Here is a 26,326-nt window from a genome sequence, read left to right as displayed (position 1 = left end):
GGGGGGACACTTTAGTCAGCTGCACTAAGCTGTCAGCACGAGAGCCACCTTTTAATTGGCTCTTTTTACACCGAAGGAGCCCAGTTTTGTCCAAAAGAAGGTAAAGCTGCATATTAGTGACTTTATTCATTTTATATATCGATGCAATGTTATGATTATATTTTGTGCAGTGTTGTTGGCTTGTTTCAACGTGGTGTTTAAGTCTTGGGTTTGTGCTTCCTGCTCACTCGTGACAGCGTACGCTCGTTTTTTAAATCCCCACACTTTTCCATATAATTTTCCCTCAAGGAGACATGGAACACCCGCCATGTATTTCCGAGGAATTGAGGCAATTTGTCGTGCGTGGTGCTTCCCCGACAGTCTATTACGTCCCAGCGTTCATATCAGAAGAAGAGGAGGCCCACCTCCTGCAGCAGGTCTATCAGTCCCCCAAACCTAAGTGGACTCAGTTGTCCGGCAGGAGGCTGCAGAACTGGGGAGGCTTGCCGCATCACAAAGGCATGCTAGAGGAGAAGATGCCCGCCTGGCTTCACACATACTGCCAGAAAGTTTCATCGCACGGGGCGTTCAGTGGCAAAACGGCCAACCACGTGCTGGTGAACGAGTACAAACCAGGAGAGGGGATCATGCCCCACGAAGACGGACCCCTGTACCACCCGACAGTAACCACAATCACCCTGGGCTCCCACACGCTCCTGGACTTTTACACGCCCGTCGGCCGGCCGGCGGGTGACGATGACGTCGCGGTTTCGTCGTCGGAAGACGATCGTCATCTTTTCTCGCTGCTCCTGAGGCCGCGCAGCTTGTTGGTGCTGCAGGACGACTCATACCGGAACCTTCTCCACGGCATCGGAGCACGCGAGGTGGACGTTTTGACAGACAAGATGGTGAACCTGGACCCCGCCGGGGCCCAGCCGGGCGAGACGCTCACCCGAGGGACCAGAGTGTCGTTGACCATTCGACACGTGCCCAAAGTCTTGAAGACCAAACTTCTTCTCGGGAGGAAGTGATTTGAGGACTAGTGTTTCACAACCTTAATTGAGTCATATATAATCTATATAATAAAAGTATAATCTCTTTTGAGGATTAAACATGAAATGTATTTGAAGATGTAAAAGAAACAATACAAATGGAACTGTCAATGTGCACATCAAAGTCTTTATGCGCAAATGACAGATAAAGAGATCCATTGTCTTTTTGAACACAAGGATTAAATGTGCACGCAAGTGTGAAATAAAGCAAAGCGTTTTAGAGAAAAAATTGCTGGTCAGTGTCAGAAAGCTTGGTATCGATTAGGTTCTGGAGCTGCTCTGCTACAATATGTGCAGGTTCGAATGAAATTTCTGTGTTGTGAAATATGAGTAGGCTTGGATATATTCCGGGGCTGCTTTGCTACATCCGGACACGTGTTTTCTTTGCTCTCCCCTGAAAATGTCACATAGCATTTTTATATCAATTAATTGGGGAGAATAGAATTTGGCCACTCTGACTGCCGTGTACAGACATTAACTTTGCCCCAATTTGGTGTGAATCCCATCCGACAGGAGGGCTGTAAAAAAACAAAAACAAAATGGAGCCAGCGAGCAAGCGACGGAAAGACGCGGCATGCGACCCCGACTCCTGGGTGGCGTACCCTGTCCTGTCGTACGAGCAGACGCATGCCATAGAGCTGATTGACGTCTTCGCTGCGCCCGTCCTCGACAAGCGAGCGACGTCCCGACTGATCCAAGAGCTCAACGACCTTTACCCCTTGACGGGCCTTCAACACATCAAGAGGGTTCGGGCGACCAAGACGGAGGACGGCCGCCCTCACACTCTGGAGGTCCTCCTGTGTCCGGTCAGTAAAGTTCCAGACTCAGAATTGGACTTGAGCGTTGGTTGCGACGGGTTGGGAAAACCCTTCGTGGTCAAGGTCCCCACTCGCCCCCCTTTGACAAGACCCCAATTTGAGCTGGCAAGCAAGCACTGGCCCACCTCCTTCCATGAAGACAAGCAGGTGACCGACGCCCTCCGAGGAGAATCCTTCAGCCCGGCTCAGAAAGTCCAAATGCAGGCGTACATGTCGGCGGCTTTGGCTGCCGCCCAAGAAGGGAAGGCCTTGGGGATGGAGGCCGTGGGGGCCGTGGTGGTGAACCCGGTCTCCGAGAGGATCGTCGCAGTGGGCCACGATTGTCGAGGACGGCACCCGCTGTATCACGCCGTCATGGTGTGCATCGACTTGGTGGCCCGCGGGCAAGGTGGCGGCTGCTACCACACGGGCGCGTACGCCGCTTGCCGCTCCGTTTGGACACCCGTCTCGGACTCGGCGCGGCAGCCGTACATCTGCACTGGGTACGACCTGTACGTGACCAGAGAGCCGTGCGTCATGTGCGCCATGGCGCTGGTCCATTCGCGGATCGCTCGCGTTTTCTACGGGGCGGCCTTTGCTGACGGAGCCCTGGGGACGAAGTACAAGATCCATACGCAGAAAGACCTGAATCATCGCTTTGACGTTTACAAAGGAGTCATGAAGCAACGGTGCGAGGAGGAGCTCAACAGTGTGTCACTTTGAAACGGATTTGATCACTTTTTTATACTATATTAGTTTTAATTAAATTATGTTTCAAATCACCATTGCAGCTTTCTTATTAACATGGAGTTTGAAAATTCTGGTTCATCTAATTGTGAATTTAATTTACATGTAGGAGGCTCTGCTCTCGCAAAGCGGCCCCAGAACGTAACCAAGTGTTCTGACACCAGGTTGGTTTTGAGATTTCAAATGACAAATTTAAGACATCTTGTACCAAGAATTCTGCCTGAGAAATGGAGGCTTGTAGCACCCTATTGTGTAATTGTTTCCTGAAAATGTATTAACACCTGAAAATGTCATAACATTTGCATTTAACTTGGTCAAAAAATTTAATTTAATCATATATTGATTAATAAATACCCTGTAATATAATAAGGTATTACCTTATTGTTAAAAATGTGTTTACAATTTTTGATCAAGTGCAAATTTGATGACATTTTCAGGAAATTATGAGATTACAGGCTGCTGCGAGGCTTGATTATGTTCTGGGGCTGCCCTGCTACATCTGACGCGGTGTGACAAATCAGTGCAGGGTAAAATGAGTCCTCCGACAGGATAATGACCCAAAACAAGATGTTTGTATAGTTTAAATAATTCTGTTGGACAACAACATCAAATGAGCCACACACAGCACCAGTTTTGGATCACATGGCAAGGCAAAAACAATTTAATAGGACACAATAAGATGACTTTCCTCAATCGATATTAACATTTCACTCACATCCACAAGACCATTTTTACACCACTAAAAGATTTCACATTCACAAAAGAAATGCACAAAATACCTGCCCAGTGATTGACTTATAAAGTATTCATAGAATATATACAGATGTAGATTTTATTTGTAAATAAGGGAGGGTTCCATTTAATTACTCGATGGTGAAAACATTTGACAGCCTTTCGGAAATCAGTGTATCAATAACAGAGACAAAGAAAGGCTCCAAAGAAAGTAAACGTTTTTTGTTTGTTCGGGGGAAAAAAAGTATCGATTTTGGGCATCGCCGTGGCTAAAAAAACAAACATCATAGCCATTAGTGTCACCGTGTGAATTAATTCAAGTCGGATAATAAAGACAAAAAAACAAACAATCAAAAGCCTCACTGATACCTGGGCCAGCCCGGGTATCAGTGGAGTCAGACCAAACTGAAAACTCATCACTTGCCCTCCTGTTATGTACAGCAATAATGTTCCTGGGTCAATTTGACCCAAGGAACGTTTCATTATCTTGGAATGTGTACACTATGTTGATTACATAGATTGAACTTTTTGTGAAACGTTCAAATGCAATGTCATTTATTGAGAACAGCAATAATGCTTCTGGGTCCGTTTGAACCGGGGCGTGTTTAATTATCTAGAAAAGTGTCCGAAATTTGTATGTTTGTTTTTTTTAAACAATTTCAAACAGGTCCATTTTGTGTCCTGGTTAATTTGATGTGGGGAATGTTTAGTCAACTGCAAAAGTGTCTGAAACGCTAGCTAAATTTTAAATATTACATAAACCCAACTTGCAAATATGTGAAGTCAAATATATTCATTGTAGATGTTGATTCTTGGGTCAATTTGACCCAGTGCAAGAAAACTGTTTGAACCCCCTCAATATCATCTCATTATTATAGTTCACCTTGCAAATATGTGGACAGAAACACCTATTCAGAGGTTTTCTCGATGAGAATTTTTTGAAACTTCAAAACGGGTCAATTTGACCCGGCGCCATAACAGGAGGGTTCAACATTCACACAAGTTAGAAATGCACATGGCATCCAGTCTGCTACAAAAGTTTCCTCTGCCACTAATTGCACCGCGTACTGCATTTCACACAAGAGAAAACACGACAAGTGGGCGTCGAGAACAATTTAGTACTTGTTAATCCCAAAGATTCTCACGCCGTGCAGTTGCGGTAACTTGGGGATGAGCACGCTGAGAAGCGAGGCTGTGTTTATGAAGAAGTGCGTTGCGTCGTATTTGGTGTAGAAACTCGCCAAGAAATATCTGGAACAAAACAAAAAAGACAGTCGGCTATGTTTGAAGTATGACAACTCGCTATAAATTCAACTTAATGCCAATCATCCATTCTCAGCCTTCACTAAATGCGCAAAACAAAAAGGACGTTAGTGACTTACAGGATGATGGGGGAAATGGTGAAGAACTTTCGTGAGGACGTGAACTGTATGCCGTAATCGAGCTGTTCCCAATGCGTGAGAAGTCTGGCCTTGCCCTGGTCGGGGGTCTCGAAAGGCGTCCCTTTCACCGCATGCATGAACACGTACATTCCCTGGAGGGACAAAAAGGTATTGTGGGTAAGAACAACAAGACCGGGCCACATTTGGGGAACCGTTGCAGTTAGGATTAGGGCAAAATGTAGTTTCACAATCATGTATATTCCGTAGTATTTCTGTTTGTTTCGTTTTCCACTGAAGATGGCATCAATGTTGCTCAGGTTTCACAGCTCGGCTTCAGAAAACAGGTGAGCTGTGATTGGTCGTTGCCTGAGCCCTGAGTAACATTGATGTCATCTTCAGTCGACAGCAAGTGGCAAAATGGCCGCCCCCTGACATGGATAAAAATGGCTGGATTTTGCTTCATAACTCAATGGTCCACAAATGTAAGATTAATTAGAATACCATATTTAGACTAGTAAGGCCACATATAACATATTATTGTCAAGAAATGTTTAAGGTTGACTTCCTCTTTATAATATGCACTAAAAAAATACTACACAGTATGGTTTATTTTTCTTTTAAAAAATTGCATTGTCATATTTCTTTGATAATTAAATCAAGCGTTTCACACTGAGCCATGAATATTGTTTGTTTTATTTTATTTCTCAACTCTATTTTGAACATTTAAAATGACAATAAAACAACAACAAAAAAAGCATAATTTGACAATTGTGTCAAAAACAAATAAGAAACAGAGACATTTAAGTTATTCCACAAAACAAGGATGGAATATAACTGTTTTCCTTCCCCATAAATAAAAATGACTTCCAAAGAAACTAGTTTGCAAAAGAAAAAAAGAAAAGACTTCCTGTTCGATATGGACAAGGAGGAATTTTTCCTCACTTATTACTTTAACTCCTTATTCGTACATGCCTTAACAAAAAATGTACTTTCAACCATTGATTTATTACTCTTCCCTAGTTAGTATATTTAGCAAAAATGATTTTTTTAATACAATTTCTTAAATTGACAAATACTTTTACTTCTTTTAATGTTTTCCTCAAGACCATTCCACAAAACCACTCCACAGATTGAAATGCACATGCGAGTTTCGTGCGAGCAGAATGTTTCAATTTCCCTCGCAAATAATAACCCACACCCCCCACCCCCCCCCCCCTCTCTCTCTGTAAATTTTTGTTGGTAAAAAAAAAAAAATGCTGCATGTCAAATTGACCCACTTCGAAATATTTTTTAAATATTTACAAACTAAAATAAATGTATTCTGATGGCCTGATTAATGTTTTCATTTTATTTTTTTTAGTGACTTTAATTTGTTCCATAACCACGGTCATACCCCAAATCATCTTTACCCATTAAAATGAATGTAAATGCAATTAATATGTTCCAACCACAAACTTGAACTGTCCGCTTCTCTTGCCCAAAGTCAGTTAGGGTCGGCTCCATTTCATCCACGCCCTAATGCAGACATGTACTATAGAAAATGGTGGATGTCTGTGGAGCCTGTTTTGTCTACAGGCTCTTATCGGTAACAAGAGCAGGCTGGCGTCCAAAACAAAGAGGTCAGACTACTGACTGAACATAGCCGAATGCCTCCATATCAGTCGTTCTCATTGTGTAATCTCCACAGACCCTGCATCAAAATGGCTTCCTTGGTTATTGCTTGTACAGTGATACGTGGTCTTAGAATTTTTAGTTCTGTGACTAAATTCATTTTCCCCATTTAAAAGGAAATTCCAAACAACCCCCCCCCCACCCCCCTAAAAACACCACAATTATTTCCATCCCAATTTGAGAACCGCTGGTGAACAGGCATCTGTGTTGTACTTACCAAATTGTGTATGACGTTGGTGAGCGTCCACACCACCGGCACGCTGAAGAAGGGAATGCTCAGCAGCACAATGTGAAGGATTCCCACGCCGAGCGCGTAGGTCAGCCAGATGCCTCGACTGTTCATAACACGGGTGTTGGGGTTCACCTCGCTGTGTGCCACACCCACGTTCATTCTGGTCTGGAAGATATCAAAATACTAAATCACGACATGACAAGGGGCGAAGAATGGTGCCTTCGCAGTCGTGGGAAATTCACAACATGATCAAACTTTGATGCCATGCCGCGTCCAAATTAGATGACGTAGGCAACAACAACAAAAAGTTTGGAAATTGAGTTGGGCGAATTCCTTAGTAGGAGTTCATGTCGATTGAAACTGGTACTGGGCACTGATCCGATGCAAGTTTTATGACATGTTGAGGCACCCAAAAAGGTGATTCATTCACCCAAACGCAGTGATTCAAGATGTGTTGGTTTTAAATACAAATATTTTGAGTTCGACATCGATGATACTAAAAATTCCCTTCCATGACTCTACTTTTGCCCAATGGACCCAAGTGTGATAGCAAGAAAATATATTACTCAATCTTGTTGAACTTTGTTCCCTGGCGCACTTTCAGCTTCCAGCTTGGATGAATGCTTGCACTGTTTAAAAGGCCACAAAGTACAAGAGTGCTCTTCCCCTAGGACGTTAACAATGGAGAAACCTTTTTTTTCCCGTTTTCTTTACATTCCTATTGTTTGTTTATTTTGTATCCCAAAAATGCTAATCGTCCATATGACTTGCTACATGCTTAGAAATTAAATAAATAAAGATTATATAGGTAGAATAAATTAAAAAACAAACCAAAAATAAGATCAGCTGAAGAAGTTTCCCCCTCAAAAAATGTATTTATTTTATTTTGACCTAAAATATAAAATATTTAATGCTCACAGTGTTTAAAAACAGAAAAATAGAAGCATGATCTCCTCCTTTATAGCTTTGTTTGTTTCTTTGGTAAAGCAGAAATGTTATTGGGAGAGTGTAATCCACTGTATGTTTACTCTTTTTTTTAAGTCATGTAAAAAGAGGTAAATAATGAAATAAATAAAGTGCAAGGATGCTATTATTTTATAATGCAAAAATGAAGAAAAAAAACAATATAATTAACAACCTTGTATGTGGTTAACAGACGACACCGTTGCTGATGCTCTTCAGTCGCTTTATTCCCAAAAGCAATAAGAGTATGCACGTTTATTTACGAGCTGCCATCGACCACAGCTCACGTTAAATCACTTCGCACACTGATTGCCTTAAAGTCAACTTTCACGCTTACAGTCCAGTACATCACAGACATACTAGTGACAAAGCAAATAATGAGCAAATACTAATATAGAGAAAATAATACAACTTTTCAAAAGCATACCGGGAGGTGTGTAGCTTCTCATCGCTAAAAAAAAAAAAAAAAAAAAAGAAGATCTACAGCATTCTTGTGCACAAACTCATCGGGGCAACAGATGTTAGATAAGATCAGTGAATCTCTGTTGTGCACCACCACCGTGTCACTTCTCCTGACAAAACAAGAAAAGCAACTGCTGTAACCGAACCCCATTACAGTTACTTTTCATTTATTGTTACTGATTGGAAAGTCTTGCGCTGTGAAATGTGTTTCATATCTAACAGTACACACAATCTTGATGGAGTTGTGTAGCAGATGGCGCACAATATGCGTGAAAATGATCTACTTTACATTCGGTTAGTTGGGAGCTGGACATCAGAAGGCCCCGGAGACTTACAGTTTATAGCAGCGAGTCGTTGAAGTGCCCGGAGAGCCGATCTGCTGAAAAGAGAAAGAGAAAATAAACTTGTTGTTGTTGATGTGCTTCACTTAGCCGACGGGCGCAGTGAGACACAAAGCGGAAGTAGGTGAAAGCCGAATGTGTGACGTCACTAAGAACTCTTGAATACGCTTCACAAATGTAAGGTGTTATCTAGGCAATACTTTTGGATTGCATTGAATTTATGTGTACTGTACAGTATTTTGTACTGCAAAAAAAATTTGAATATGTGTTGTGGGATGTATTCAGTTTTAACGCCGAGAGAGGTTGAATATGTAATGAGGATGTGTCTGGCAGTTTAAAATCAGGGCGAATAATTAGTCATTGTAATGCCTACTTCTCACTTCCAGCCAATCAGCGCTTAGTAGACAGGGCGGGAATTTCCCTATTTGTTTACGACGTAGTCGCAGACGAGACATTGAGACAAGTTTAGAGAGTTTTCTTTACGTAACATTCAGCGTTGGTATGAACGAGTAATTCTTATCGTAAGTATTTATTAATTCTCTAGTCGGTTTCAAACAGACTCGCTATTTAACGTTACCAGTCGACATTTAGCGTCGAAATGGCAACAATATTTGACGTCATCTTTTTGCGACTCTGCGAGTCCCCCTCCACTCACAGTTCTTTTCATAGTATTTCCTTCTTTTGTTTTTGATTTTTTTTTTTTAGATCCGTCATGAAGCAGCTGCCCGCAGACACCGTGCGGCTGTTGTCCAGCTCACAGGTCATCACTTCGATGACGAATGTAGTGAAAGAGCTGCTTGAAAACGCACTCGATGCAGGGGCTTCAACCATTGACGTCAAACTGGTACTGTTGACAACTTGACATCATTTTTCACTCCTATCTTTTGTCTCGATTAGACCCACAGACGTGTGAAATTGCACAACCAAGTAAATCTTCAGTGAGCGTTTTGTTTCCCCCTAAATCAGGGGTGGCCAAGTTCGGTCCTCGAGAGCCACTATCCAGCCTGTTTTCCATGTTTCTCTCCACTAACACACCTGATTCATGATCAGGATCGTTGTCAGGCTTCTGCAAAGCTTGCTGATGAGCTGATCATTAGAATCAGCTGTGCTGAAGGAGGAAGACATGTAAAACAGGCTGGATAGTGGCTCTCGAGGACCGAACTTGGCCACCCCTGCCCTAAATGAAGTCACGTGTATGAAGTTCTGCTTTCACAAGTGAAAATACTTTATTGTCTTCTTCCGCATGTAGAAACAGCTTGTCTCTTTGCAACCCACTAGCTCCATCCCTGGTTGGCACAATAACAGAATCCATGCAAAAAACTCAGTTTTCCTTTGATTTGCCACTGCAGGAGAACTACGGTCTGGATCGGATAGAAGTACGCGACAACGGCTGCGGAATCAAAGCCGCTGATGCGCCAGTGATGGCCGTACGCCATTTCACCTCCAAGATCCACAGCCACGAGGACCTGGAGCGCCTCCAGACGTACGGCTTCAGGGGCGAGGCGCTTGGCTCCGTTTGCGCCGTGGCGGAGGTCAGTCCATCTTTTAGCTGCCAGAAAGTCACCGGGCTTCAATTAAAATATTATTGGTTGTGATGAGGGCAATTTTATTTTACGTTTAAGTGTATTACAAAGTCATGTTTTACTTACAGTAATTTCTGGTTTAAAAGACGCACCTGACTATAAGCCACGCTAGCTAAATTTGGGCAATACGCGAGTTTGTTAGACATATAAGCCGCACCCGACTGTAAACAGCAGGTGTTTGAATGTTACCGCACCGGGTTCACTCACACTACTTTCTTTTCCATAATGAGGGCGCAAATTTTCTCGCTCTCGTTCTGTCTCTCCTACTGTATTTGGGCTCACTTGGTTCGGTTTGCTCTACCTGACTCTGCCTTCATAGTGTGCCCCCTTGTGATTTGATGGATAAGCCGCACCTTTGCATTAGCCGCAGGTTCGAATGCAAGTGAGAAAAGTAGCGTCTTATCGTCCAGAAATGACTGTAATTACTTTTTATTAAACAATTATTGTTGCCTTTTTTTTAACCTTTTTTAGTGAACAACAATTAAGCTATATCACACTTGGCATTGTACTCACAAATCTTTTTGAAACTGTTTCAGTTACTCGTTTGGTCACTTTCACGAAGACCCAAAAATTACTCATAAGTGTGTATATCAGTGTGAATGTTTGTTTGTAACACAGTATGTGTTTTGTGCTTATTGTTCCTCTCCAGGTGGCCATCACCACCAAGACCGAGGTCGATGACATCAGCACCCAGTACACGCTCAGCGCCCAAGGGAGCATCGTATCTCAGAAGCCGACTCACTTGGGCCAAGGCAAGACCTCATCAAATGTTGTCGTTAGCGGCAAAATCAAAGAATAGCGTTTTGCTAGCATAATGAATACATGTTTACATTTTTCAAACGCAACTTGCCATGCAAAACCCAAATTTCCAAAATGTTTAAATAATTAAAATAGACAGCCAGCTGTTTGTTTGAAAGCTATTAAAATGTCGTTTTTTTTTTGATGATGCGTTTTTTCAATTAATTAAAAATGTGCGTGGCGTATCTTACAGGTACAACAGTTTGCGTACTGAAGCTTTTCAAGAATCTTCCCGTGAGACGACAATACTACTCGTCGGCTAAGAGGTGCAAAGAAGAGATGAAAAAAATCCAGGACTTGCTGGTGGCCTACGCCATCATAAAACCCCAATTGAGACTCACACTTACTCACAATAAGGTAAGGCTCCCTCTTTTATTACCTTTTAACATTGTGTTCATAGAACGATTGGCATTCCTTTTACTTTTTTAAAAAGTTTTTTTTTATCGTCAATGTTTAGTGTAACCCAGCCGGTAGAAAGTTTAAAAGTCTAGCAAAAATACGTTTTAAAGATTCAACTTCATATTCAATATTCATAAAACACACATAATGGACATTTTTGGTGTACCCAAAAACAAGCACAAGCTTAACGGCAGTAATTCATGTTGCTACCGAGTACGGCCACAAGGTGTCCTCAGCAACCTTCTCATGGTTTTGATTGTGTTCACTGAGGATATCAATATTGGTACTTTACTATGTGTAACAAAATATTCGTCACACACTGAATTTCTTTAATCCCCTCATTTTATTGAGCATCCCGATTATTTGAAAATGTATTTAAAAAAAGAAAGAAATATAAAGACTACATTTTGGAAGCTTAGGGTGCGGGTCAAACTGAGCCGTTTTAAAAGTTGTAGTGAAGTGCAACATACAATGCAAAATGGTTGATGTCACATATTTGCAACTAAGTTGAGTTATGAGATATAAAGACTTTTATTTATTTATTTTTGTCTTCATGTTTCTTCTTTTTTTTTTTTACTGTCCAATCTCCTACTGGCCATAAAGAACTAGATTTGTATAGAATGCAACTAATAATACAACTATTCAATTTAGTCAACTCCCCTGTTAGCTTTGTTTGTTACCAACAATGTTCATGGGTCAATTTGACCCACTCTGCATATATTCATCAAAAAAACATGTACCGCTAATAGCACAATGCAAATTCTATTTTGTTTAGTTTTGTTAGATTTTCACGTGTGACCAACTTAACAGAAGGGCCAAATTAGCTGTACTGTATTTTGTTGAGTGCAAAATCTCTTTCTTTTTTTAAATAAAAAATTCAAACAGGTTAGTTTTACCCTCTATTTAACAGTAAAGATAAATCGGCTGTATTTTGGTTGGTTGCAAAGTCTCTCTCTCCCCCCCCCCCCCAAATAACTGAATGTTCATTCCTTTTCAACATCTGTTCATTTGCATAGGATTAGTTTTACTTTTGTACTGAGCACTAAAAAGAAAAGTCAATCATTTGAGTCCATTTGAAATCTTTATACTGTATAAGATTATCGCAATCAGATCTCGCAGCCTTTCTCAGCGTCGCTAATCGCAGCCGTCAGGTGCTCCAAACCCAAATATGACTGACTGTGAACTCGGATTTAGCTGATTATGATGCTTGAGTAAGTTGCTGAACTCAGCTTGCAGCTGCAGTTTCTGTTTCAGGCGGCGTGCGTGCGTGCGTGCGTGCGTGCGTGCGTGCGTGTATGTAGGCTATGTGGGTCAGGGAGAGGGCGCACCACCACTGCGCCGCTGTATATGACGTTCCTAGAAATCCGTTTCAAGGTTGTTAACGCTGAGTAATGAATGCCCCCATTTTGTACATTCAGCTCTGGCTTGCCCCTATCCTTTACAACGGGCGCTGCTATTCGGGCCCGTGTGTCGCGTTTCACGGCTTCTTTACGAGCTGTTTACAGGAGCGATCCGTTTTCATGCGCTAACTGTACGTCAAATAACCGATGCACGCCTGTCGCGGTGCGCATGAATTTCAACATTTGAAAAGCAATAGAAATATAACAGTGAATAAAAAAAAGAAGTTATTTAACATATGATTTCTGACATGGGTTATTGTAGTTAATACATTTTTGCGCTGGGTAGAGATATTGATTTGATCATTTTTAACACTGCCTGCTGTTCCATTCGTTACTGGGTCAATTTGACCCCGGCCTCTTTAATCATCCAAAAGTGTCAAAAAACAAAAAAGTAGCCATATTATCAATCCACATTTCTTTCGACAAAGGGGTCGATTTGAATAGGAAAATTTATGTCGCTGGTCAAATTGACATCATCAATTTAATATGGCAAACCCCCTCCCCCCCATGTCACATTTGTTTCTCAGGAACAGCAATAATGTTACTCGGTCACTTTGACCCTTTGCATGTTTAATAATCTAAACGTTCCAGAAAATAAAAAGGTCAGGAATTATTATTACTAATAGTAAATCTTGCAACAAAGTATTGTATTTGCCTGGGAAAACTAATTTTGTGCATCAAATTGACTGGTATTTGTATTTTTAAATTGCAACAAAAAAAAAGAAAAAGAAAGAAAGACTAGTGTTAGTATTTCTAAATTGTAAAACAAAACCAGAAAAAAAACTTCTAAATCGGCATGTTGCATTGCCCAAAAGTGTCCGAAAATGAAATAATCACAATATATCATTTCTTCAATGTGAACAAACCGCCGCTGAAGAAGAGGGTTCAAGCTGAATGAGTTTTAGACTAATGATGACTAGAGTTGTTACCCAGAAAATGTGCTGCTGATGTATTGGCAGAATAGTTGGTTGATCCATCTTACTGTCTTGACATTAACGTGGACATAAACTGTGTATGGTGTCACATTGTTCCAGGCGGTGGTCTGGCAGAAGGCCAAGGCGGCCGACCACAGGAGCGCCCTCCTTGCTACGTTGGGGTCCAGTACACTTGCTAATCTACTCCCATGTCATCATCATCAGGAGCAAGAAGAGGTTTGTTCCTAAGTATGAGATTGTCTTGCTAAGCAAGGCTTTTAATGGTCCGTTCAAAACTCTGCAAGAACTTCTTTTGGACGCATTAAAGTAATTCTAACTTTAAAGTCAGAATCCTGAGATTAAAGTTAGAATTCTGACTTTAAAGTGAGAATTCTGAGATTAAAATGAGATTCCTGCCAACCTTTTTTTTTTCTCTCTTCACTGGCCCTAATCCTCTTCCGTAGAAGTACAAAACAAACACCACTTTTTAATAAACAGTAATCGGGGAAAATGCTTTTGCAATACACTTCAATGCAAAATTTAAATGAGCCAGATTAGTCGATTAATCGATTGAATAATCAATAGATTAATCGATTTTATAATATTTGATAGTGACAGCACTAGTTGTTTCCTTTTAAGAGAATCCACTTTATACTTGACCGTGAGCTAATAGCCAAGAAGTGTTGGTCTCAAGCCAGTTAATGTGGTCAGTTGGTCGCTTGCCAACTTTTTTCTTTTTTTTTTTTTCTCGGTTAGCTAAGCTTTGTTGTGCCGATCGTAATTGAATTATCGTTTGAGACGTAACTTTTCTGCTCAGTCACGGTAGGTAGCATGTGGCTTGGTACCACACGACTAATCCGCCCTGACACATATAGAGCAGCACCTTTTGCCTTTTCATCTTGTTTCTCTCATTTTTTTTCTTTTGGTTGTTGTTGATTTGTCATTGCGCCACAGTTATGAGCTCGATCTTTCGTCTTGTCCTTCGAGTAGCAATCAAAGCGCTTTTTCTCCCAAAGGCCGAAACTTGACGATCAAGGGAGCAAAGTTGACATTTTGCGGCAGAATTGGAACCAAACGTTTTCAGCGTGTTTACCTTACACTTTGAGCGCTTGGAGGGCAAGGAGTCGCCGTTTGCGTTGCCATAAAGTGACGGTAATGAGCAGAAACGGGGAGAAACACATGTGCCCCCAAACGCAAGGGCGGCTCGTTTATTGACGTCTTTTAAATAGTGAGCCTCAAGCCATGTGGAGGGGGCAAAAAAGCAGCGCTCTTCGCCACCTGGAACCGATACAACATTAATGGTGCTCGTAATGTCTTACAAGCTTACGTCCATAATGGACTTTTTATTAGGATTGTTCGCTTTTATATCCGCTGATCATTTTTAGCTGGAGAGAACAGCTGCAAGGCAAAATTGTCCGTGTTTTCTACGGAAGAGGATTAGGGCCAGTGAAGAGAGTGTGTTGTTCAATCAAGCAACATATTGCTGGCAGCGCGCCGAAAACCATGTCCAAATGTAGGTAGTAGTTTTTTCACATATCGATACTATGGGTCATTTCCCACGTGGGTCTGTCATTTTTAGAACTTATAGCTAAGTTTCATCATTATTCACAAACCTGTTGAAAACACTGGGAAAAAGAGCTTGTTTCAACATGGCCCTGGCTGATCTCTTATACTCTGCTGCCATCTGCTGGCCGTTTTTTGTAATAACTACCATTGCTTTAAGCCACTTATTCATGTCAGCCTTCTGTATGCTATAGCATAAAAAAACACATAAACACGTTTTTGGGTTTGAATCAGTTAAACAAGATTGCATTTGTAGATTGGAATTTTTGACCAACGACGTAAACTTGACAAATTGACTTCTTCATAGCAACCATTACTTGAACATATTGGATTGGTAAAGTCAAGTCATTCTTTATGGACACGCGTCCATCCAAAGTAAACCTGTACAATTAATAATTTACAATATTTTGTATCTGCTCATAATTTTAAGGCATTTAAAAAAACGTACACATATTTAAACTTTACTAGTCATTTTAAGTCCTTTGTAGTAACCTTTACAGTATTTGTTTTTGTCTTAATGCCATTTGTATGTTTCTAAGATTTTCCTGGAGGGTTTTTTCCCGAAGGCAGGAGCAGATTTTTTTTCTACCAGCACTTCTGTTCCAGACAAAACATTCATATTTGTCAACAATCGGCCCGTCCACCACAAGGACATCGTTAAGGTACGCGTCTGCATCCAACGCACTATGCTTTGAGTCCTTCTAGTTTTAATAGTATTCTTTAGTTTTTTTCAACCTCCTGTTTGAATTTATGATCCGTCATCAGTTACTTCGTCAACATTATGCTGCGCAGTATGCGGACGAGTCGGCGCAAAACCGCTACCCCATCCTGATGCTTCAAATCACCGTTTCGCCCTCTGCGGTGGACGTCAATCTGACACCTGACAAGACTCAGGTTCTTCTCCAAAACAAGGTATTTTGGGAAGCTTGGACACCGACAAATACAGTAGGAATGTCCTCATTATCACTTCTCCGTTGGGTTTTTAGGAAGCCTTGTTTACTGCATTGGAAGCTCTGCTGGTCTCTCTCTACGGGTATCGGCCCGGTCGCAACACTTCAACGGAACAGCTGGACCGCGATGCCTCGTTTCCGCCAACGTTGAAGACGATCTCCGGAGAACCAGAGGATGAGATAAACGCCGCCTTGCGCGAGAATCCGCCAGCAAGCAGACAGACCTCAAACAGCAGCTCTTCGTCCTCGGTGTCACAGGACTGGATTGTCAACCAGATGCCCAGCGGGTTCGAGTCTAACTTCTCTCTCGATGATGATGAAGATGATGAAACTGTACGCTTGCCAAGCGAGCTCCCTAAACAAGTCAACGACGACGATTCGAGCAGACCACGTATATCGGCGGAAGAATGGAGTAAGGGCACCGCTCTGACGGACCCGGTGTCACTGGAGCCCCTGCAGCCCGTCCAAATCCTTCAAACCGCCACATCGAGTCGCTCCGCCGCCGACGAGATGGAGACGAACAAAAAGACAGTCAACGTCATCACGGGAAAGCGTCCGGCTCTGACCGCCTTTGACCTCATCAGCAACCGGACCATGAGAGCGCCGCCGTCACCGGCCGCTCTGTTCGAGAAGGAAGCCCGCCTTGAGGTTATCAGGGAGAAACCTACCGCCAGCATACAGGAGATCAGTGACGCTGTTGAGGACAGGTGGAAAAATCTCATGGAAGAAGACCGCGAGAAGTAAGATTTACAGTGGATGATCTCCTTAGAAGGCGTTTTTTGTTTCTTGATGCCTTAACCCCCAGATTTATAACTAGTCAGTCGGTTGATTTTGGCAGGCCACCCTAGTATCACTTGAAAGACAAATATGGCATTTCTTGGTTCTCACCGTTGTATTCGTTCATCCAAAATCTCATCCACACTTACTTTGCGAGCGCTCAGGCGTGTGACACAAAGTTGGCTAGTCAGAAACAGATTTGGCAGCAAACAGATGGCGGTAATGAGCGGCAGCAATTGACCCCTGACCCCTGCCAGTCAAAGGATTTACATTAATGAAGGTAAGACAGGGATGGAGTCATTTAGCGCAGGGGGAAAAAAATCATAGCTAGTCTCAAAATGTGTTCCCATTGCTCTCATTCATCATAGTGAATTATTGTTATTTTTCATTTCTGATGTTTTGTGGGGTCAGTGGCCACTTCCTGTTTGAAGCCGTGTACTGTTGTGTGACTGCTAAAACGAAAAAGAAAAGAAAATGGAAAGTATGTACATTGAACAGTTGTACAAGTGCATTCAACAGTATAGAGACGGTCAAATTAAGTTAGTTTTAGGTTGGAAGCCGAATATCAGTAACCTTTTGTGAGCAGTCTATGATTTTCATCCCCATTTCTGAACTTTACAGGTATGAGGAGAAGGCCAAAAAACACCTGGAGCATCACGACCGCACTTGCGCCGCCAAACTGGCCAATGGCGGCGCCAGTTGGAAAGAGCGGCGCGCGACCTCCGCTCCGGGCCAGAAGCGCAAGGCCCCCCTCTCCAACCAGCAGCTGCTGGACCAGCTCTTCTCGGCGCCACAGCCCCGGAAGAAGACCCGAACCGAACCGAGTCCAAAGCCCTGGCGGCCCCTCCGCTGTTGCATGTCGAGCCTTCGCGCACGGCTCCAGCGCCTCTCGTCGTCCCGGAACACGGCGGCACCGCAGGGCCTCCGTCTTCTAAACCGGCTGGCCTCTCAGAGCATCTGGGTCATTTTATGTGGTCAGAGGCTCATGTTGTTAAATCCCTTCCGGGTGCAGGAGAGCTTGCTGCTTAAGAGACTTGTGGAGAATCATAGACTTCCAGCAGTCACTCTGCAGAGCCCTGCACATGTAACAGATGGGTAATGTATCACTCGCTTTTCTCACTTGCAAACAGAAAATGCTGGCCACTTATCAACAATGCTTTTAGTACTAAATTTGAAATATTAGCGTTCCACCAACATTGGTACTGTTCATCAGGGGTCGGCACTGATGGCCCCAGTGGTTCACATTGAAGGCCTTTCTGAAGAGTTGCCGATGTGTCAGACTACTGGCAACTCTTGCCTAAATAGAACTTACTCTGTTTTTTGTTTTGTTTTTGTCTAAAGTAACGGTGGCTGGTATTGGCAGCCTCCTTGAGTACCCGCTATCTGAAAGTTAAGGCCGATAGCGGCCCAATATGAAACCTACTCGCTCATCCCTGTTTAATATTAGCAAAAGTCATGTCATATTTGTTCAGCATCAATTTTGAGTTTCATTTGTATTACATTTCTAAATGTATTTTTTTAAATTTGTTAATTAATTGGATTGATTGCAAATAATAAAAAAACAAAATGTTTGCAAAATAATTATGCATGTACGGTTTTAACTTAAAAAAATAAAATAAAATAGGTTATGTAGTATTTTATTTAATTTATTTATTTTTCTTCATGCCACAAATGCCCCAAACCATTTTGTTGATTTTTTTCCAAAGATTAAATGTAGCCCCGGACAACAAAAGTTTGCCCTCCTCTAGTTTGCAACATACATTTGATTTCAGTAATTCAATTAAAAACTTCTACATAATAATAGGTTAATGAAACAAATAAGATAACATTTTCAATTCCTACTTAATTTCAATATAAAATCAAATTTCTCGCATGCTATTCAAAATTTCTGAGCTATAATCATCAAATGATTTTTGAAATATTTTGCTGTGTGATTTGTAAATTTGAGTTCCACTTTTGGACTTGCGCTACTCAAATTTCAAGTTTCAAACAATATTCCAATTGAATTTCCTACGTTGTCTCTTCTGCAGAAGTTTAGGGGGAAGCGACTCCATCGAGACTTTGTGCAACATGGAGAAGCAAAGCCCAGATGTGAATGGCAGGATGTTCATCTCGGACCCAAGAATTGTGGCCAATGGATTTCAAGTCCGACTCACGCCAGGTAAACCAAATTGCTCATTTACTGACTGCGCTTAACTAGTTTAAGGTGCTTGTAAATGCATTCCGGTCATTGATGGTCTGATGATTTTACAGTAGATGATGATGATGGTAAAGACTGCCAGCAGTTAACAAAACAAATGGTAAGAACCGAATAACCGAGTGTCAATATTTTTCATTCCTGTTTCACAACACAATAGCTGCTAAGTGACTGTTTGGCACGATTTCTCCTTCATTACCGGGATTATTTCTCAGCTTCCCGTGAATGTTGCTTGTTTTTGTTGCCGAACAGCTTGGCGGGAGTCAAGGTTGGCGTTTTGCCCGACGCTTTGACCTTTCCAGCGGGTCTGTAGCCCAGCTTGCAGGTGATCGCAATGGCTGCCCTTTGAAAGAATTCAAGGAATTTTCATTGGCGACTGCCAGCCCCCGGTGGGTGCGTTGCCTTGGACTCGCACGGGGTGCGTGTAAGATCTTGGAATGATTGCGCCTCTCTTCTTGGAATGCAAACGCAAACATTAGCCATGAAGTCCAAGCCTTGTGTCAGAAATATACATTTGCGTGATTTGTGATATTTCCTCTTTAAGTGACAGGCCGTATTTTTTTCCGACTTCCTTTCAGTCTTCTGGGGCTTCTATTAGTCATTTAACACTCCATTTGGCCCTCCGTGGTTTGACTTGGTCACCGGCCAAACCGTAAATCACAATATTTATTTATTATTATTTCCTGGAGATCGAATCTTGCTCTGCAAGTCTATTAATCCTTGCTTTCTGCTTGTCTTGGCCAGGTAGCGCGTCGGCCCAGAGACATCTGGAAGTGACGGCGCTGGCCGACTGCGTGCCTTTCCTCGGTGTCGAGGACCTCGGGGAGGTCATGACGGCGGTTCTTCGCAGGAAGGCCAAAACGGTGCAGGAGTGTCGGCCGCTCAAAGTGTCCAACTACCTGCAAGTGAGTGATGAAGCGAGCAAATGCGCATCCCAAATAAAAGTACGCGGATCATCGCAGGTAATGCCTTGTGGTGATGAGATGAAAATCGAGATGTGACTTTACATGACCACACTCGCATCTCAAATCATCTTTTCACATTGAAATCAATGGAAATGCAATTTTTAAATATTTGTTAAGTTATAAAGATTTTCCTTTTTTTCACACCGATACCATGTAGTACCATGAGTGAACTCATTGATTAATCACAAAAAAATCTCGCATTAATCATGTACTAACACAGATTAATCACACAATTCATTTTGACCACAGATGATCCTTTAGCTTGATAGCGGATCGTTACATTAAAGATAGCACAGGTTGTGTTTGAACAATAAACACAACAGCAATTATTGGGGTCTTTTTTTTTTTTCATTTTAAATTATGCAAGTAATTAACTGATTGGAATAAGAGGAGGATGAGAGTGCAATGGATCAAAAAATGTGGAAGACGTCCTCATAACATTAAATGTTGAAAGATTTAACAAATAACAGGTGCGCTTCAAATTTTGCGGGCAAAAATGTTGATAAAAAAAAACGTTTTCGTTCAGTGATTAATTGTAATTAATCAAAATTCTAAGGTGTGATTAATCTGATTAAAAAATGTAGTCGTTTGACAGCTCTACTTTTGATACATAAAATTTCCCGCCCATAGAAGATGATGGATAATTTTGAAGAAAGACCTTTATTTCCCAATATAGCATTTTTCATTAAAATTGCATGAAATTTATGCAAATTTTCTATATATTGTTTTCCTCCGTTTGATTCATCAAATATATAATTTTTTATAAAACACAAAATACAATAAATTTAAATGAATAAATAAATCAATGGGCCTCTGTCAGACATGTGTGCCTTTATGTTCCTGATAACGGCCACAAGAAGGCTGTCGTGACGCGCAAGTACCGATACCTTGAAATAAGGCCGCGTAGTAGTCCGATACCGCTACCTGCCATCGGTACTTGCCCATCCCGACTGCCAAACCGCTGCTTGTCACTTCACTGCCACCTCACAAAGTGCTTGTATCTCAAAGCACACCTGAGCTGCTGTAGGCCTCAGCTCACAGCCAGAAACTCTCATGCAGGCTTGCTGACGTCATCCCACTAGGCTGGTCATGCATGTATCGAACACACGGACGCTACAATATATGCAGTATTGAATAACTACACATTTAATGCTAGTATTCTTTGTGTTCAAATACATTTTGAAAGGTTGAAACTGTTTAAAGTGTGTGGGAGGGGAAAAAACACACATTCTATGGTCTCTCTATATCGCAGATTTTCCCTTGCAGTATTGCGGGTGGGTCTTGATCGTATCTCACGCCATAAACTCATTAAACTGACGGCACGTGCAGCATTTTTTTGTAGGCCGATAATGAATAATCTGTATTATTCATTTGTCAAATGACATTCCTTGGTCAATTTGACACAGGGAACCGAAGATCTACCCACGTAGATTTAGCCGTTGCCAGTGTCCACGAGCTGCTTTCTGCTCCTTCCGCAGAGCGAAGCCGTGCGATTGGCCCGACAGATGCCTGCGCATTTATCCCGGGAGGACGTGGACGACATCCTGAGTCGGATGCAGCAGCAACTTGGTGAGAGCGAGCGTACTTGTTTCCACGGGAGGCCTTTCCTGCAGCCGCTGTGTGACGTCCCTCAGACGGACCACGAGGCCAAGGCTCTCTTTAAACCTTTGGGACTATGAAAGGCCAACTTGAATGCTACGGTTTTGCTTTTGCACTTGACTTTAAACAGTAGTATGTGAAAGTGAACACGGCCAACTTTAAAATACCTTTTTTTTTTTTTTCTAAACCTTTTACCCTTACATTAGTTGCTCAGGAACAGCAAATATGATTCTCTAGTCTTGACCCAGTTTAACCACCATAGAGTATCGCACGTCAAATTTGCATTGTTACATTATAGTACGGCCAGCGAAAGGTCAAAGCGCACAAGGTGTCTTGTTTGACATGAGAGGAGCCTCCTTCCATATGGCTTCAGCATTGCTGCCGGCAGTGGAAGGGCCGCCTCGTCCCTCGTCCGGTGTGAATCTCTTGTAAAGGCGCGCCGGAGTTTCCCGTGTCACCAAATGTATGCAGCAGCAGCGGAATCTGCTCCGTGCTCTCGCTCGCGCTGCCCTTATCGCCCAAGGGCCGTATCAGAGTAATTGGGGAGGATTAAAAGGTCAGCTGCCTTTTGCCAGCTGTCTTTTAACGCCACCTGTTGCATCCCTTTGCCTGCCACTGAAACGAATCATTTAGCAGATTTGGATTTTTGGGTGCATACGAAAAGTCTCCAAAGGTGTACTGTATCTTCGAGATGTTCTCCTGTTTCGGTGCATCCGTAGATTCGCTTTCGCAAGGCTTTTTTTTTGTTTTATTCCAGTCATCAAATCTAAAATTAAGACGTGCGATCTATATTTAACCGCTTTTGCCGTCTATTTTTGGAGATGTGGTGGAGCAGTGCCGTAAAAAGAGGAGCTTGCTTATATTTGCACACCTGTTTGTGTTTACAAATGGGACACTTGAGAACGTGTGAATACACTGACGCACATGATATAACATTAAGTAACCCAAGTCCAACAATTCTTATCCGTAAAATGAGAACAATCTCCCCGAAATGGTTGTAATTGTCCATATTAATAGTTGAAACCGTAAATATACCACAAACAATGCTCCCAAAACACTTTATTTTCATTTCAAACTCATTACCTTTCAAATTAAAATCAACGGCGTGATATACTCCCTGACAAAGATTCTTGAGATTCATCACTTCAACATACTTCTTTGACACTTACTACTTTCCTACGAGCCGGGGAGTTTGTGCCGTTTTGTGTCATTTCAAGTGTTGCAAAAAGAACACAGTGATTTATTGAGGATAAAATAAAATGCAATTAGTCAAATTTGTTAATAGCAAATTGTGAAAAAGTGGGCTGAACCTTCGCTTTGCTATGGAGTTGGGGAACGAGGCCTCATGCAAATAGCGAAAATTCATAAGAAGTCATTCATGACCCTACAAGACATTGCAAAGTATATGAATAGTTAATAGTCATTTTGAATTCACCTTATATCATTCATTACCTTTAAATATAAATGGTTACATATATTTTTAAATTTTGCAGTTCAACAGGTTGATTGTGAAGTGCTGCTTCACTCAGTGAAAATACTCTTTCTGCTTTTACTGCGTGTATTTAATTTTAGGCTGTGGGCTGCTTGAGAGCAAATATTAACTTGCCGTAGCATGATTTATTTTTTTCCCACAGATCATTTCAATTACGTTTGCTACTGTCGGTTCTAACACATATGACAAGTGATTTTTGTATAAAATAGTAAAACACCCGCTTTTAGTGGTTTCATTTTTGCAGCATCAGTTGCATCTCTTTCAAAAAACACAGTATAGCATGAACGCTATTTGTGCGATTTGGGAATCCGAATTCCGGCCCGCTTGACACATAGCTGACACTCCAGCACATCCGTCTGCGTTACCAGAGCATCTCCAGACAGCAGCTTTCCATAATCTGCCCTCCCTTGGCCTCTTTTTCAGGAACATTTAATTCTTCACTACTGTCAGGTGTCTTCCCGGAGAGACCGAGCGGGTCGCGGCCTCGGACCCGGGGCGGCTCGAGAGGTTTCTCGAAGGCTCCTTTTAACCCCTGCGTGGAAACCAGCGTAGACGGTGATTAATATTGTAAACATTTCTGGAGTGGACAGCAAATTTGTGTCCAAACTTCCAGTGGCTGTACAAAGTCATAAATCATGCGATGGCTTCCCCGAGGTGACTGTCAGTGTTCAGCTAGGAATCGAGGTTCCTTCTCCTTAAGTGAAAAAGCAAACGCAGAGCAGACGGAAAGGATAAATCACCGGTTGAGGCGAAGACAGGTAGCGTTCAACAGCTGGCCATCTGGCCGTGATCATGTCCTGCGTTGCTTTTATGACTTTTCATTGCCTTCCGTAGACCCGGGAGGGATCGAAACAAACAAGCTGGGCTTGTTTAAGTGATTACGATGTGCGTCCTCGTCAACACGCCGCCCCCACATGGCAGCCCAGCCAATTGCGGCAAACCGATTCAAATGCACAGCTCGAAGTGAGGAAGAATTCCGATATGTAGAATGGCATGAATATGATTTGGTTTGAGGCAGCACGGCAGAGGAGACGTTTAGGGTTTCTTTCCTCTTTCCATCTTCTCTCCACGCTTGTTTGATATCTCTCCTCCGACATCTCAATAACGTGCATCTTAGCTTCATGTAGACGTTACATTGTCCAGGATTGCGAACGGTTGCACAGCACTGTACAATGGCCTCCGTAATCACTATGTTCTTTAGCCAAATTAAAAATAATAATCAATTCAAGCCAACCTTTATTTCAAGTGCGTATATTCAGAAAGACATTCTTTTGCATCAAATCAGGTGAGCCACAATTTTTTTGCAGCCCCGATGTTAATACTTTGTACCTCTTTTGCCTTGTCCTCTTTGCACAATCTCTGAATCATTCAGAGACCCGGCTCAAGTTTTCAATGGGGTTGAGGTCTGGGGTCTGAGGTAGCCATGGGAGGAGCTTGATTCTGTGTCTGTTCAATTATTTCTAAATTTTTCGGTAGCGGAGTATTCTTCTGCAATAAATAATAAATTTATTTTAAAGGGGAAGTCAACCCCAAATTTGTTTTGACCATAATATGTTCTATGCAGCTCCACTAGTCTAAATATGCTATTCTGGTTAATATTGTGTTAGTGGAATATGAGTTAAGCCTTCTGTAGGCTCTAGCATTAAAAAAACGTATACATACGTTTTTGGGGGGGACCATGGCAATATTAAAAATAGAACGTTCTTATAATGTTTTTTGGGAGCAAATGAGTTAAAGTGGAAGTCAACTTTAAGCATGTCTTGACATTAATATGTTGTACGTGATCTCACATATATCTAGTAGATCTAAACATGACATTCATTTTTTTATTATTATATTTGTGGAATATGAGTTATGAAGCAAAATCCAGCCTTTTTTATTCATCTCAGGGGGCGGCCATTTTGCCATTTGCTCTCGACTCAAGATGACATTAATGTTGCTCAGGGCTCCGGTAACGACCAATCACATCTCAGCTTCAGAAAACAGGTGAGCTGTTTTAACCAAATAGAATTTTACCACAAATGTCATGTTTAGACTAGTGAGGTCGCATCTAACATATTATTGTCAAGACATGTTTAAGGTTGACTTCCACTTTAAGGCTTTTAACACATCTTAACCAGGGTTGGCAATAATTTTGTAAGTAATTGAAAAAAATTGCCGTACAGATGAGTTATTTTGTAAAAAATTTACCTGAATTGTGTGTTAAATCTCGGTCTTCTCTAATAGAAATCTCAGTTGAGATCCATCACATTCACTATTACTACTGTACTACTTTCCTATTTTAACAACGTGCACAGGATCTTTTTGCGCCATTGTTGTTGTGTGAATAGCTGAGTTTTTCACCAAATAGTTGGATATAAGTTTCACAGAAAATATGCAAATGGGTGAAATTGTGAATATTCGGGGTATGTCTGTATTGCCAACAAGCAAATGACTATTTAGCGTCCTTAAAGATTGACATTCCTCAAGAAGCCCAAAAAAATCAAGCCCCGTTCGCATCCATTCCAGTTCTGTTAATGTTACACAACAAGAATGGAGTCCAATAACATAACAGGGTCTCCAGCTGTCTTGGAGCACTCGCATACCCCCTAACATCCTTCTTCACCGTTCTCTCACTCTCACTTCCTCACCTGTCAAAGAGGTGGAATGTCACTGGCGGATGCAATCCTCCCGAGTCCCGCCGTCCAAACAGATGTCGCCACGCTCAGGCAAAGCCCTTCGGACAACTTAAACAAACGTCAATAAACGGCGCAGGGCGCTTCAACCTGGCTTGAGGCGGATGCGCAAATGTCACACCGACAAAATCCTTGTCGTATTCAAATACATTTGTAATATTATGAAGGGGGGGGTAGGGAAGTGTTTTGGCACATCGGACAGTGCGAGCAGTTTTTTGTGATTGTGACAACATTTGTGAAGGGAAAACAAGACTGAAATTGTCAAGTGTTTTAGCAAATATATTCATCATCATAAAAATTGCCGTTCTCTAGAGAAAGCAGCTGCTCGTCTCAGACTGTTGTGTTTGGGCTGTATGTTTAATCATAACACAATTAATTTTTATTTTTTTTAAATACCTGTACTACTTTTAAAAATACATTAATATAATATAAAATATTGTCTCATATTTTGGTAACTAAAATAAATATATATTATCTTGGTCTCATCAGACCGCAGGACATGGTTCCGACATGGTTCCGGCAATCCATGTCCTTTTTGTCTTGGTCTCATCAGACCGCAAGACATGGTTGCAGCAATCCATATCCTTTGTGTCTTGGTCTCATCAGACCGCCAGACAGGGTTGCAGCAATCCATATCCTTTGTGTCTTGGTCTTAT

General features: G+C 41.9%; 4 protein-coding genes across 10 annotated transcripts; 3 read left to right on the top strand and 1 right to left on the bottom strand.

The window, feature by feature from the left end:
• The first annotated feature begins 3 nt into the window (after window positions 1–3).
• Window positions 4–2,613, top strand: adat3 (adenosine deaminase tRNA specific 3). Its single transcript, XM_077579821.1, has 2 exons — window positions 4–100; window positions 1,545–2,613. Exon 2 carries the CDS (start codon window positions 1,571–1,573, stop codon window positions 2,549–2,551), a length of 981 nt encoding a protein of 326 aa, XP_077435947.1. The 5' UTR covers window positions 4–100; window positions 1,545–1,570; the 3' UTR covers window positions 2,552–2,613.
• Window positions 30–1,534, top strand: alkbh6 (alkB homolog 6). The gene is made up of 2 exons (XM_077579822.1): window positions 30–100; window positions 289–1,534. Exon 2 carries the CDS (start codon window positions 294–296, stop codon window positions 1,008–1,010), a length of 717 nt encoding a protein of 238 aa, XP_077435948.1. The 5' UTR covers window positions 30–100; window positions 289–293; the 3' UTR covers window positions 1,011–1,534.
• On the top strand, window positions 31–26,326 carry pms1 (PMS1 homolog 1, mismatch repair system component). 7 transcript variants are annotated; one of them, XR_013295907.1, is made up of 15 exons: window positions 8,772–8,879; window positions 9,064–9,202; window positions 9,708–9,890; window positions 10,591–10,693; window positions 10,933–11,096; window positions 13,573–13,689; window positions 15,555–15,677; window positions 15,781–15,927; window positions 16,002–16,705; window positions 17,364–17,837; window positions 18,773–18,903; window positions 19,684–19,844; window positions 21,383–21,473; window positions 23,419–23,753; window positions 23,830–26,326. XR_013295907.1 is itself a non-coding variant. In XM_077579815.1 (14 exons), the coding sequence occupies exons 2-14, from the start codon at window positions 9,071–9,073 to the stop codon at window positions 23,556–23,558; spliced, it is 2,670 nt and encodes an 889-aa protein (XP_077435941.1). In that variant the 5' UTR covers window positions 31–100; window positions 9,064–9,070; the 3' UTR covers window positions 23,559–26,326. The 7 variants fall into 7 exon arrangements, 6 of the variants coding, with proteins under 6 accessions (XP_077435941.1, XP_077435943.1, XP_077435942.1 ...); XM_077579815.1 differs by lacking the exon at window positions 8,772–8,879 and adding an exon at window positions 31–100 and having other exon boundaries at window positions 23,419–26,326; XM_077579817.1 differs by lacking the exon at window positions 8,772–8,879 and adding an exon at window positions 8,158–8,478 and having other exon boundaries at window positions 23,419–26,326.
• On the bottom strand, window positions 3,221–8,538 carry ormdl1 (ORMDL sphingolipid biosynthesis regulator 1). The gene is made up of 4 exons (XM_077579824.1): window positions 8,353–8,538; window positions 6,578–6,757; window positions 4,690–4,841; window positions 3,221–4,558 (listed from the first exon to the last, which is right to left on the bottom strand). Exons 2-4 carry the CDS (start codon window positions 6,749–6,751, stop codon window positions 4,423–4,425), a joined length of 462 nt encoding a protein of 153 aa, XP_077435950.1. The 5' UTR covers window positions 6,752–6,757; window positions 8,353–8,538; the 3' UTR covers window positions 3,221–4,422.

This window comes from Vanacampus margaritifer, chromosome 11 (assembly GCF_051991255.1).
Source record: "Vanacampus margaritifer isolate UIUO_Vmar chromosome 11, RoL_Vmar_1.0, whole genome shotgun sequence".
Lineage (NCBI taxonomy): Eukaryota > Metazoa > Chordata > Actinopteri > Syngnathiformes > Syngnathidae > Vanacampus > Vanacampus margaritifer.
The sequence above is the reverse complement of the archived record's forward strand: the minus strand, read 5'-3'. Positions and strand labels throughout refer to the sequence as shown.

What these genes read in the sequence shown, in the direction of transcription:
- alkbh6 (XM_077579822.1), top strand. Translation starts at nt 294, where the DNA reads ATGGAACACCCGCCATGTATTTCCGAGGAATTGAGGCAATTTGTCGTG.
- adat3 (XM_077579821.1), top strand. Translation starts at nt 1,571, where the DNA reads ATGGAGCCAGCGAGCAAGCGACGGAAAGACGCGGCATGCGACCCCGAC.
- ormdl1 (XM_077579824.1), bottom strand. Translation starts at nt 6,751, where the DNA reads ATGAACGTGGGTGTGGCACACAGCGAGGTGAACCCCAACACCCGTGTT. An exon ending in CCAACGTCATACACAATTTG is followed by an intron (nt 4,842 to 6,577) that starts GTAAGTACAACA and finishes TTGTCCCTCCAG; the next exon opens with GGAATGTACGTGTTCATGCA. An exon ending in ACCATTTCCCCCATCATCCT is followed by an intron (nt 4,559 to 4,689) that starts GTAAGTCACTAA and finishes GTTTTGTTCCAG; the next exon opens with ATATTTCTTGGCGAGTTTCT.
- pms1 (XM_077579815.1), top strand. Translation starts at nt 9,071, where the DNA reads ATGAAGCAGCTGCCCGCAGACACCGTGCGGCTGTTGTCCAGCTCACAG. An exon ending in CCGTTTGCGCCGTGGCGGAG is followed by an intron (nt 9,891 to 10,590) that starts GTCAGTCCATCT and finishes GTTCCTCTCCAG; the next exon opens with GTGGCCATCACCACCAAGAC. An exon ending in ATGGAAGAAGACCGCGAGAA is followed by an intron (nt 16,706 to 17,363) that starts GTAAGATTTACA and finishes TGAACTTTACAG; the next exon opens with GTATGAGGAGAAGGCCAAAA.